Source organism: Tursiops truncatus, chromosome 10 (genome assembly GCF_011762595.2).
Source record: "Tursiops truncatus isolate mTurTru1 chromosome 10, mTurTru1.mat.Y, whole genome shotgun sequence".
Classification (NCBI taxonomy): Eukaryota; Metazoa; Chordata; class Mammalia; order Artiodactyla; family Delphinidae; genus Tursiops; species Tursiops truncatus.
This window is the reverse complement of record NC_047043.1, coordinates 55,791,537-55,803,996: the sequence shown is the minus strand read 5'-3', so window position 1 is coordinate 55,803,996 and position 12,460 is coordinate 55,791,537. Positions and strand designations below refer to the sequence as shown.

Below are 12,460 nucleotides of genomic sequence, written 5' to 3'. Positions count from 1 at the left end.
ATTGGGATCAGAGAATGTGGTCTTGTGTGATTCCTAGTCTTTGAGATTTATTGAGAAATTATTTATAGATTAATACAATGGCCAACTTTTATAAGGGTGTGCTTGAGAAGAATGTACATCCTTGGATATAGGGTTTTATATTTTTACAAATATTTTTTTGTCTGTATAATCTATCAATACTTGAGATATATTAATCTCCAACTAAAGTGTTGGTTTTGTCTTGACTTTTGTCTATATACGTAAATATATATGTATACATATAGAGATAGACTTTTATTAGGGGCATATGCAAGTGGTAGAATTAATATATCTTCCTTTGATTTGAATTCGTAGTTTTGTATTTATATTAACACAGTTTTCTATTTTTTTTTTTTTTTATTTTTGGCAGCGTTGGGTCTTTATTGCTTTTTGCGGGCTTTCTCTAGTTGTGGAGAATGGAAGCTACTCTTCGTTGCGGTGCGCAGGCTTCTCATTGCAGTGGCTTCGCTTGTTGTGGAGCATGGGCTTAAGGTGCACGGGCTCAGTAGTTGTGGCATGGAGGCTCTAGAGTGCAGGCTCAGTAGTTGTGGCACATGGGCTTAGTTGTTCCGTGGCATGTGGGATCTTCCCGGACCAGGGCTTGAACCCGTGTCCCCTGCATTGGCAGGCAGATTCTTTTTATCTTTTTTTTTTTTTTTTACGGTACGCGGACCTCTCACTGCTGTGGCCTCTCCCGCTGCGGAGCACAGGCTCTGGACGCGCAGGCCCAGCGGCCATGGCTCACGGGCCCAGACACTCCGCGGCATGTGGGACCATCCCGGACCGGGGCACGAACCTGCGCCCCCACATCGGCAGGCGGACCCCCAACCACTGCGCCACCAGGGAAGCCAGCAGGCGGATTCTTTTCCACTGCGCCACCAGAGAAGTCCCTAGTTTTCTATTATTAGCACAGTTTTCTATTAACATATTTTGCCTTAAAAGTTTATTTTGTCTGATATTGACATACCATTCAGCATTCTTTTGATTAGTTATTTGCCCGGTATATGTTTTCCCATCAGTCCTCTGTGTTTTAATGTTTTAAGTTTTTCTACAAGAAAAACCACGTAGTTATATCTTGCTTTAAAAAAAAAATTTTTTTTTGACAGCATCTTACCTATCTTTACATAAGTATGATTGTTGATATTGTTGGACTGGTTTCTACTATCTTTCTTAGTGTTTTGTGTTCTGTTTTATTCAATGCTCTTTCCCCTTTCTTCCTTTCTTTTTAAAAAATATTTATTTATTTATTTGGCTGCGTCGGGTCTTAGTTGCAATATGCAGGATCTTTAGCTGCGGCATGTGAACCCTTAGTTGCAGCATGTGGGATCTAGTTCCCCAACCAGGGATTGAACCTGGGCCCCATGCATTGGGAGTGTGGAGTCTTCACCACTGGACCACCAGGGAAGTCCCTCTTGCTTCTTTTTAAGATGAGCAATTTTAGGTTAACAGCAAAAGTGAGGGGAATGTACAGTGATTTCTCATATATCCCGTGCTCCCCCAAATGGGTAGCCTTCCCCATTTTAAACATTCCCCACTAAACTGGTTCAATTGATGAACTTACATTGACATATCGTAATCACCCAAAGCCCATAGTTGACATCAGAGTTCACTCTTGGGTTGCCTTTTTGGTTTTGATCCCGTATGCAGCACCATTTGTTTAAAAAAAATTTTCTCATTTGGTTGCCTTTGCACCTTTAAAGAAAATCAATTGACCGTACGTGTATGGGTTTATATCTGACTGTATTCTGTTTCATTGATCTATGTGTCTGAATCAGTTACCAATACACAACTGTCTTGATATTGATATTGTTGCTTGATATTAGGCAAACCTGAGGATATCATAGGTTTGGTCTCCCCCCCACAATAAAGCAAATATTGCAATAAAGTGAGTCACATGAATGTTTTGGTTTCTCAGTGCATATAAAAGCGCTCTTCTGTAGCTTATTAAGTGTGCAATAGCATTATGTCTAAAAAAACAATGTATATACCTTAATTTAAAAATATTTTATTGTTAAAAAATGCTAACCATCCTCTGAGCCTTTAGTGAATCATAATCTTTTTGCTGCTGGAAGGTCTTTCCTCAGTGGTGATGGCTGCTGACGGATAGGGATGGTGGTTGCTGAAGGTTGGAATGGATGTTGCAATTTCTTAAGACAACAATGAAGTTTGCTGCATCAGGGGACTCTTACTGTCATGAATGATTTCTCTGCAGCTGTTTGGTACCATTTTACCCATAGTGGAACTTCTTTCAAAATTGGAGTCAGTCCTCTCAAACCTTGCCCCGCTTTATCAACTACGTTTATATAATATTCTAAATCCTCTGTTGTCTTTTCAACAATCTTCACAGCATCTTCGCCAGGAGTAGATTCCATTTCAAGTAACCACTCTCTTTGCTCATCCATAAGAAGCAACCTCTCATCTGTTTTATCAGGAGATTGCAGCAGTTCAGTCAGATCTTCAGGCTCCACTTCTAATTCTACTTCTCTTGCTATTCCTACCACATCTGTGTTATTTCCTCCACTGGTCTTGGACCCCTCAAAATCACCCGTGAGGGTTGGAATCAGCTTCTTCCAAAGTCCTGTTAATGTTGATATTTTGTCCTCTTGCCACGAGTCGTGAATGTTCTTTATGGCATCTAGAGTGGTGAATCCTTTCTAGGAAGTTTTAGTTGACTTTCCTCAGATCCATGAGAGGAATCACTATCCATGGCAGCTTTAGTCTTATGAAGTATATTTCTTCGATAATAAGATTTGAAAGTCAAAATGACTCCTTGATCCATGGGCTGCAGAATGGATGTTGTATTAGCAGCCATGAAAACAACATTCACCTTGTTGTACATCTCCACCAGAGCCCTTGGGTGACCAGGTATATTGTCAATGAGCAATACTATTTTCAAAGGAATTTTTTTTTCTGAGCAATAGGTCTCAACAGTGACCTTAAAATATTCAGTAAACCATGTTGTAAACAGATGTGCTGTCATCCAGGCTTTGTTGTTCCAGTTATAGAGCATAGGCAGAGTAGATTTAGCATAATTCTTAAGGCTCTAGGAATTTTGGAATGGTAACTAAGCATTGGCTTCAACTTAGTCACCAGCTACATTATCCCCTAACAAGAGAGTCAGCCTTGCTTGACACAGGGTTGCCACAAACCTTCAATTTGTAAAAAACATAATATCTGCAAAGCACAATAAAATGAGTTAGGCCTGTATTGTTATTGCTGAGAAGTACGTCTTGAGATCAGGTAGAGTAAGTTCTCTAATTTCTTAACAATTAGTTTGGCTATTCTTTAGTCCTTTGCATTTTCATATACTCAGATTTACTTTGTTAGTTTCTACAGAAAAGACTGCTGGGATTTTTGAGTGGGATTGGGTTGAATCTGTCGATCAATTTGGGAGAATTAATATCTTAACAATATTTTGTCTTCCAATCCATGAGTATTCACCAAATAGTTCTGTGTTTTGTTTTTGATTTTTGTTTGTATTTGGCCTTTGCATAAGTATTTAAATAAGCAGACTTGTATTTGCTTTTTCACCTTATATTGCACAAATGATAGCATATTTTACACTTGCTTTTTAAAAATTTTTATTTTTATTTTTATAAATTTATTTATTTATTTTTGGCTGTGTTGGGTCTTAGTTGCTGTGCATGGGCCCTCTCTAGTTGAGGCGAGTAGGGGCTACTTGAGGTGCACAGCCTCCTCATTGCAGTGGCTTCTCTTGTTGCAGATCACGGGCTCTAGACACGTGGGCTTCAGTAGTTGTTGCACATGGGCTCAGTAGTTGTGGCTCGCGGGCTCTAGAGTGCAGGCTCAGTAGTTGTGGCACACATGCTTAGTTGCTCCGCGGCATGTGGGATCTTCCCGGACCAGGGTTCGAATCCGTGTCCCCGTCATTGGCAGGCGGATTCTTAACCACGGCACCACCAGGGAAGCCCTGCACTTGCTTTTTTAAGCTAATAGTATTTTGAAATTTGTCCCATGTTTGAGGATCTCTCTCTCTTTCTCTTTGCAGCTGTATGAATGTATCATTATCTACTATTTAATATACAGTATTTAGTGTTGTGAAAAGGAAGCATGAACTACTAACCAAAAAAATAAAGATATAAACAATTTCATTTTTATGCAATGGCTGGTTAATAGAGAGGGTCATAACAGCTCCATTTATTGAGTGTATGTGCTAAGCCCTGTGCTAACTTCTTTTGTATACGTTATTTCATTTAATTTTTTATCTACTTTTTGAGATAAGCTACTGATTTCTTCATTTTATCCAATACATATTATGACCATGCCACTCAAGAATGTAGTTCTCAGACTATGGGTGTCACATAGGAGGTTGTTAGAAATGCAGGATCTCAGTCTCTACCTCACGTCTGCTGAGTCAGAATCTGAAATTTAACCAGATCCTAGCTGATTAGCATTCATATTACAGTTTGAGATGTTCTGCCCTGTGAGGTAGGTACCCATATTCCCATTATACAAATATGGGACTGAGCCTTGAAAAGGTCAGCTGGCCCCCAGACCACACAGCTGGTAGATAGTGGAGCCAAGAGTTGAACTCATGTTCATCCTATTCTAGAGTCTGCAGTCTGAACCTTCATGTATCTGCTTGCCACAGGGAATAGGGAGGGAAAACAAATACTTTGTAGACCAAAAGAGCTAATAAAACTTTGGGCTTGAAGGTAATTTTAACACTTATTTTATCTAGCTTTCTCATAGTCTCGGTAAAGAAGAGGGTTCAGAGAGATTTTGCGATTTGCATTGAGTTAATACAAATAGAGAAATGGCAAAACCCATTCTAGATCCTATGCCTTCTGATTTCCTGCTTGTTTTCTTTCATGACATGGAGAAGAATCAAAAAAGGAAAGGGAAAGGAAAATAATTTGAGTGTATTCCTCATTAGATAGTCTCTCACCACTCTTTGCAAATTTCCTACTGATGTTCGTGGCTGTTGTGACCACTTGGAAGTCATGATAACGTATTTTCCTTTTGCCTAGGTGTTGTCTGGAGGGTGGAGAAACAGACGTGTGGCATCAACATCAATGAATAGAGAATCCTCTAGGTCTCATGCAGTCTTTACAATTACAATAGAGTCGATGGAGAAAAGCCATGAAACTGTGAACATACGGACCTCCCTTCTCAATCTGGTGGATTTAGCAGGATCTGAAAGGCAAAAAGATACCCATGCAGAAGGGATGAGATTGAAGGTAAGAATGGAATTATGGTCTTCAATTCTTGACTGAATTATTACTAGAAGTCAATACCAAGCTAAGTGTTTTGAGGGCTACAAAGGGTTAAGAAATTTTTGTTGTGGGGTAGGGACAGTAAACATACATGGGATGTGACAAGTGTCAGTAGCAAGAGTATTTGAATTCGTGCCAAAAGGGGTGATATTATGAGTGGTAGCAGGGGTCAGGGGAAGAAGGGTGTGACATGGCCTGCTTGGGGGAAGCATGGCAAAGTAGTTCTTGAGTTAAGGGTTAAGGACCTCGTTCTAGGCTAAGGTATTACCAGAAGTTCTTGCTAATATGTATTGCTAATGTGTATATGTATATGTATGGTAATATGTACTGTCAATAAAATGTGTGTGGCGGTCCAGTGGTTAGGATTTCGCTCTTCCAATGCAAGGGACACAGGTTCAATCCTTGGTCAGGGAACTAAGATCCCACATGCCCTGCGGACAAAATAAATAAATAAATAAAATGTGTGTGGATTCTACAGTTTAGAATATATAAGGGCGAGGGGGGGAGAAGAGTCAGAAATGGTAGAGGAGAGGGTCTTGTTTGCCTTAAAAGTGAGGGTTTGAGCCGCTTGAGCTCTCAGGCAGTTTCAGTCTGTCTCACATTCGTGTTTCTATGGGGACATGAAGCAAAGAAAAATAGCATAAGTTCAAAATAGGACATATGCTGGACCCATTCTAAATGCTTTATATATATTAGCTATTTAACCGTCCCAACAACTCTGGGAAGTGATCCTATTATCCTTTCTATTTTGAAGAAACTGGAGGAAATTTTCCAGGGGTACATGGCTAAGAGTCGCTGAGATTCAAATGGTAATCCAGCTCCACAGACAGGGCTGTCAACCGTGACCCTAAACCACCTTTCTGAATGGTAACAGATAGTGGCAACTCCGAACTCATCACATCTTGCTTAATAATTTCTATTCCTCCTCTCTTTTTTTCTATTCTCCCACTTCTGCAGACCCAGTTACCGAAATATGCTCCCTACGGTAAAAATCCAGTGTAACACGTTTAACCCAAACATTTTTCTTTTCTCCTGAAACCAGTCTTTTAAAGGGGTTTTATTATACATTACGTTGTAGAATTAGACTGAATGTTCTCTTGTAATATGTTCATTGGTGGCTTTGTGGGACATGGGAGTGGGTTATTAGTTTCCATACCCTTATAACGTAGCAAACATTTTAACATAAAAGGATTGAAAAATATGCCTATTAATGCACTGCAACTTTTTTTCCTCTGTTCTCTTCTAGATTTTATCCCTACCTATAGGTCAGTTTAAAACTATTACAATTATGAGGTGACATTGATATTTTTTTCCTTCACGTGATTTTTGTGTTTGTATTTGAATAGTACTAAAATTGCAGTGTGTGCTTTGAATAGGAAAAGGTTAGTGGACAGTTGAGGACATCTTTTTGCTGAGAAGTTAGTTACCTTAACTAATATTGTCCCTGTCTTGCCTTTCCATTCAAAATTGCCACCCTGCTAGGTATATTTTAATTCAAAATACTAAAAAGACACCAGTGCACCTCAATTTTTTGTTCTTTTTCCCAAACGCCCTAGGAAGCAGGTAACATAAACCGATCGTTGAGCTGCCTGGGCCAGGTGATTACTGCGCTTGTCGATGTGGGTAATGGAAAACAGAGACACGTTTGCTACAGAGACTCCAAACTTACCTTCTTACTCCGGGTAAAGTAGATCATTGGGTTCCTGGGCCCCTGTTTTGGTTATGCTCGCTATGGTTGGTAGTCAGATAATCTCTCAGCCTTGGTGCTAATAGTATACATTTTCTTTGCTTAAAAAACATCTTGTGGTTTCTCCCCTGAAAATTTGTACCATTCATATCATTAAACAGGATTCCCTTGGAGGTAATGCCAAAACAGCCATAATTGCAAACGTTCATCCTGGATCTAGGTGTTTTGGGGAAACCCTATCAACGCTTAATTTTGCCCAAAGAGCCAAGCTGATTAAAAATAAGGTAAAATACTGAGTATGCTTAAGTAAATTAGAAGAATATTTAAGCTTGCAGTATCTCACTTTTGTGATTGCCCTCATATTAACATTAGCTTTTAGTTATTGTATTTCTCTGTTGCGAAAGCCTAACTCTAAGCAGCGTTTCTATTTTATCTTTCCGAGCCTTCTATATCGCTCATGTAATTTGAGACTAGAATAGGTCTTGTGGTCATTATTGTTTGGCTAGTTTTCTCTGAAGGGAAGCAAAGTTTTTCTTTTGTAATTGGGCTGGAGACTAAATTTATTTACCTAAACCACGCTATCGGAGCTGGGTGCTGGGAGCAGGAGGATCCGCTATGAACGTAATTTGATGCTGTTGACCAACTTTGTCTTTCAAGTTGTCTGTAACTCTAAGGATTCCTCATTTTTCTTTATATACAAGAAGTTTCCTTGATACTTGTGTACACCAGTGGTCAGAAAACTTCCTGTAAAGGGCCCAAGAGGTAAATAATTTCGGCTTCTTGGACCATATGGTCTCTGTCCCAACCACTCAGCTCTGCCTTTGTAGTGAGAAAGCAGCTGTAGATGATACGTAAACATATGGGCATGGCTGTGTTCAAGCAGCGCTTCGCCAACCCCTGGTGCGGACTGTCAGAAGACCAAGGAGTTCCCCACTTGCTTTGGAGAGGTTGGAGGGCCCTTTGGTTCTAGACAAAAGAATCAAAGGGCATAAATTGGCAAATTAATTTCCTCTCTCTTTCAAAGGAGAAAGTGGTCATTGTTACCTCCCAAAATAGACTCCCTGGTGATCTTATCATGGTAAAAGCAAAGAGGTCCATGTTGCCTCTTCCCTTGGGTAAGGCAGAAGAGTATAGGTCTGGTTATTCATTCATTTTATTGGAGTATGAACCCCCTGTGGGATATTTGTAATATGAGGAGGAAAATCATTAGAGCTTCCTGACCCTATCTCTTGGGACTTACTAGAAGATTTTGGAGAGTGGAGAACTGCAGGGATAATTAGAATTATGTCACCGATGTGACAGTGATGTCACAGTGTATAGGAATGCCTTTTAATGAGGCTGTCCATAAGAATCAAAAATAACTAGAAATGGCTTCTTAACACATGAAATAACAAAACCAGGAGCCTTATACTAGTCCCTGCCAATGGTGAGTCCTCTGCTGCAGCCTACCAAGGGAAAGTGGCTCGGATGTCTGGAATTTGTTTAAGGGTGAACAGTCCTTCCCAGTGGGCAGACCCAGCTACAGACAGGAACATGGGGACCTTGGGGCTGTCAGAGGTTTCTCCCTCACTCTGGAGTATTGGGTGTTTGATTTGGTTGGTTCTCAGCTCTTGACTCTTGTTATCACCCTCTAGGTTTTGTGAGACTTTATGAACTTCTTAGAAGTCATCTCAAATAAGACATTTCTTTAAAACAGCCTTTAGTTTGATAATAAAACAGAAATGGAGTTGTCAAACCAACTCTCCCTTCCAGGAGACTGTTAGGAAATACAGGGTTGGATTTTTCTGGAGACGGTGGTTTCTTCCAAGCCAGTGGATGTCAGGTCATCCCTGCAGTTCCTTACACCTCTTTAGGGAGTGAAGACAGGGGGAGGTGACACTCATGGAGGTATTTGCTCTTCATGGGGTGGGGTTATCTCAGGAAGAAGCCAGTGTTAGATGAATATACGTTGATCCCAGAGGTGACCCAGCCCAGCAGGGCCCAGGGCTAGTCAACAGAGCAGAGACCTAAGTGGGGGCTTGGGGAGGGGAGGGGAAAGAGTCTCTGGCTCTTGGTGTGAAGGCAGAGGGGAAGGAAGCTCCTTCTGCACTGCAGCACACTGATTTTGGAGGCCTTTGGACTGTTTGTGAGATGCAAGTGCAGGTTTGTTTGGTCTTCGTCAGTCCAAATCATACAAACAAATATAAACACGAGACTGTATGACTCAGCATTCTTTTAATGCTTTTTAAAAAAATTCTTGAACAGGCAGTGGTAAATGAAGACACGCAAGGAAATGTGACCCAGCTCCAAGCTGAAGTGAAGAGGCTCAAAGAGCAGCTGGCCCAGCTTACTGCAGGGCAGATACTACCAGAAAGCTTTCGGAGCGGAGGTACGACGAGCGCGGTGTCCTCTAACCTGAGGAAATCCAGGTGTGGGTATTAGTATGAGAGCCCTCCAGTGACAGGCACAACGCAGTAAGGCTACCCAGATTTCCCACAAGTGTCTGTTCCTGTTTATTTCACCTACATAGGAACATGGTACTTTGTAACCAGACACAGTTACCATAGGTACTGATTTCTGTGAGATGTGGGAAGGGGGAGTAGAAATAATTTTGAATAATTTATCCCTAATAAGTGCTAAAAAGAGATACTAGTAAATTTCATTTAGATCCACTTCCAAGACTCTGTCATATGTAATCTTTTTATGTTTACTAAATTGGATATGAGAGACTTACTTTTCTTCAAAGAATAGGTAATTTGTAGACTGGGTTAATTTGAAATTCATGATCTGGTGATGAGAGTCTGATTCTTTAAGACGAATTGAGAGCAGTCAGTCAAAGGCTATTTTAGCTCATTTCTTGTTCTTAAAATTTGGGAGATAAAACATTTTTCCTCCTTCCTTTTCTTTCTTACTGGACCCGTCACAGGCAAAGACGAGACTGACTACATGAAGTATTTCCGAGAGGCAATGTTATTTTTTAAGAAATCTGAACAGGAAAAGAAGGTAGGAAACTGAATTAGTAAAAGGGGATTCAAGATATTTTAGGCTTTCACTATGAGGAGCTTTTCCGAGTGAAATAAATGGCACAAGTAAATACAACGAAGACTGAAAAACCTAATTTTGCCTTTGAGATTAAATGTGAAGTTAGTGTTTATTGCTTGTTTTGTGAAAATTTAGGGAAGCCCAGTTATTTTTTATGTTTAACCAAATTATGAATTTCTTAAGTCTTTGGTAGAAAAAGTTAGCCAATTGGAAGACCTCACCCTCAAAAAAGAAAAATTTATTCAATCTAATAAAATGATCGTGAAATTCCGAGAGGATCAAATAATGCGCCTGGAGAAGCTCCACAAGGAATCCCGGGGAAGTTTTCTGCCCGAGGAGCAGGATCTTTTGCTGTCGGAATTGAGGGATGAGATTCAAACTCTGCGAGAACAAGTGAGTACATGACATTCGCAGTAACTGTAAAACTAAAAGAAGTTCAAGGCAAGTATGAATCAGTCACCAAGTTGGTCAGTAAATTTTTGTAGTTTAATACAAGAGAAAGTGTTTTTTGTTTTGTTTTGTTTTGTTTTCTTGCGGTACGCGGGCCTCTCACTGCTGTGGCCTCTCCCGCTGTGGAGCACAGGCTCCGGACGCGCAGCCTCAGCGGCCATGGCTCACGGGCCCAGCCGTGCCGCGGCATGTGGGATCTTCTCGGACTGGGGCACGAACCCGCGTCCCCTGCACCGGTAGGCGGACTCTCAACCACTGTGCCACCAGGGAAGCCCGAGAAAGTGGTTTTGTTTTTTTTTTTTGTGGTACGCGGGCCTCTCACTGTTGTGGCCTCTCCCGTTGCGGAGCACAGGCTCCGGACGCGCAGGCTCAGCGGCCATGGCTCACGGGCGCAGCCGCTCCGCGGCCCAGACCGGTGCGTGAACCCGTGTCCCCTGCATCGGCAGGCGGACTCTCAACCACTGCGCCACCAGGGAAGCCCGCCCGAGAAAGTGTTTTAAATGAATTCAACTGACAGTATGATTGCATAATGTTCCCCCCCACACACACACTTTTCTAAACTAGTAAAACTTGAAGGGAGAAGGGAGGATGTGGTGGTGGTGTCACTGCACTGGCAGTTAGCCCCAGCAGGCCAAGCACACTTCCTCCCAGTGGGCACCTGGGGTTATCGGAGCCAGTAGTCTCTTCACAGCTGAGCCCTTTGAAGTGTTGTTGTTTTTCCTTTTCCCTGAGAATCTGGATAGTTGACACAGGCACGTAATTAAAAAACAGGATAATCTCTCACCAGAGGGGATACCTTTTGAGAGTTTTTCTGCATTTTCCAACTAATATTGATAGATGTTTTTACTTTTATCCCTTTTGTGCACAGAAGACAGCATACACACTTTTCTGTACCTTGCCCTTTTCATTTAATGTGTCTTTGGGGGGCATTCCACCCTGGTCAGTAGAGAGTTTCCTAATTCTTTTCAGTGTGTTAATTCAAGCCGTCTACTTTGCAGGAAGAGCCTGCCACAATGTGCACCCTGTGCTTATCACCGCAGGTGCCTGGGTGAACGTTTCAGGGGTAGACGGGGAAGTTTCGAGTTTCCAGACCCGAATGTAGAGTTCAGAGTTGTAGGATATGCACATATTCAGTCTGATGGTAAAAGCTGAAGTGCTCCCCACCCCCGCAGTGCCTGCGGCGTCCACAGTGTTTGCTGTTGGCTTTCAGAAAGACTTGTTCACTAAGGTCATGTTTGTAAATACGTAGGTCTCTAATTCTTCCATGTGACAGGTAGAGCACCACCCCAGAGTTGCAAAATATGCTATGGAAAATCATTCCCTCAGGGAGGAGAACAGAAGACTGAGATTGTCACAGCCTGTGAAAAGAGCCCACGAAATGGATGCCCAGACCATCGCAATCCTGGAAAAAGCTTTCTTTGAAGTATCTGGCACAGAGAAAAATGACAAAAGTAAGACGTGATAGTTGTAAACATGCCTTCTAGGGGCGAGGGGACTGTTTAAAAGGGCATCAATATTGCCTTGCATTGAGGGTTTTCATTTTAGCCTCTAGACCTGGTGTACAAACTTCTTATATACATACTTATTCTTTATGAAGGCTAATAGATACCCATTAGCAAAGGAATACTCAGAATATCTCTGTCTTACAGATAAAAGATTGATTCAGATATTACTTTACACTTTTATTAAATGGAGTTTTCCTATTTTAAGTATTTGAAATGAAAAGTACTTAACTAATGACAACATGAATGAGTGTAGAGTTGAGATATTTATTCACCTGACGAACATCTGTACAGTGTGAGAGATGTCAGAGTGATCAGACTCACGGTCCAGCCAGCACAGTGATTGGTCCTGATGTCATGGTTGCGGGTCATGCTTGCCAGTGTATGTTCTGCTCCACATTAGTTCTGTAAGTTTACTGTTACTCTCTGAAAAGTGGTTTAGTTACTGATGTGATTTACACGCGTGGCAGCTATTGGTGTTAATGCTCTGGGATTTGGTAACAAAGTCTATGTTTGCTCCATTCTTAGAGTGAATATCTTCATGG

General features: G+C 41.4%; 1 protein-coding gene across 5 annotated transcripts in view; it reads left to right on the top strand.

Moving 5' to 3' along the window:
* Nucleotides 1–12,460, top strand: part of KIF15 (kinesin family member 15) — an 80,548-nt gene that overhangs the window by 30,150 nt on the left and 37,938 nt on the right. For all 5 annotated transcript variants that reach the window (XR_012334555.1, XM_073811026.1, XM_033864617.2 and 2 more), the window contains exons 8-14: nucleotides 5,010–5,219; nucleotides 6,812–6,937; nucleotides 7,104–7,226; nucleotides 9,187–9,310; nucleotides 9,848–9,924; nucleotides 10,147–10,356; nucleotides 11,687–11,864. Coding sequence is in view for 4 of the 5 variants with exons in the window: in XM_073811026.1 (XP_073667127.1) it covers nucleotides 5,010–5,219; nucleotides 6,812–6,937; nucleotides 7,104–7,226; nucleotides 9,187–9,310; nucleotides 9,848–9,924; nucleotides 10,147–10,356; nucleotides 11,687–11,864 (1,048 nt within the window). In the remaining variant the exon portion in view is untranslated. The remainder of the gene's footprint in view (nucleotides 1–5,009; nucleotides 5,220–6,811; nucleotides 6,938–7,103; nucleotides 7,227–9,186; nucleotides 9,311–9,847; nucleotides 9,925–10,146; nucleotides 10,357–11,686; nucleotides 11,865–12,460) is intronic.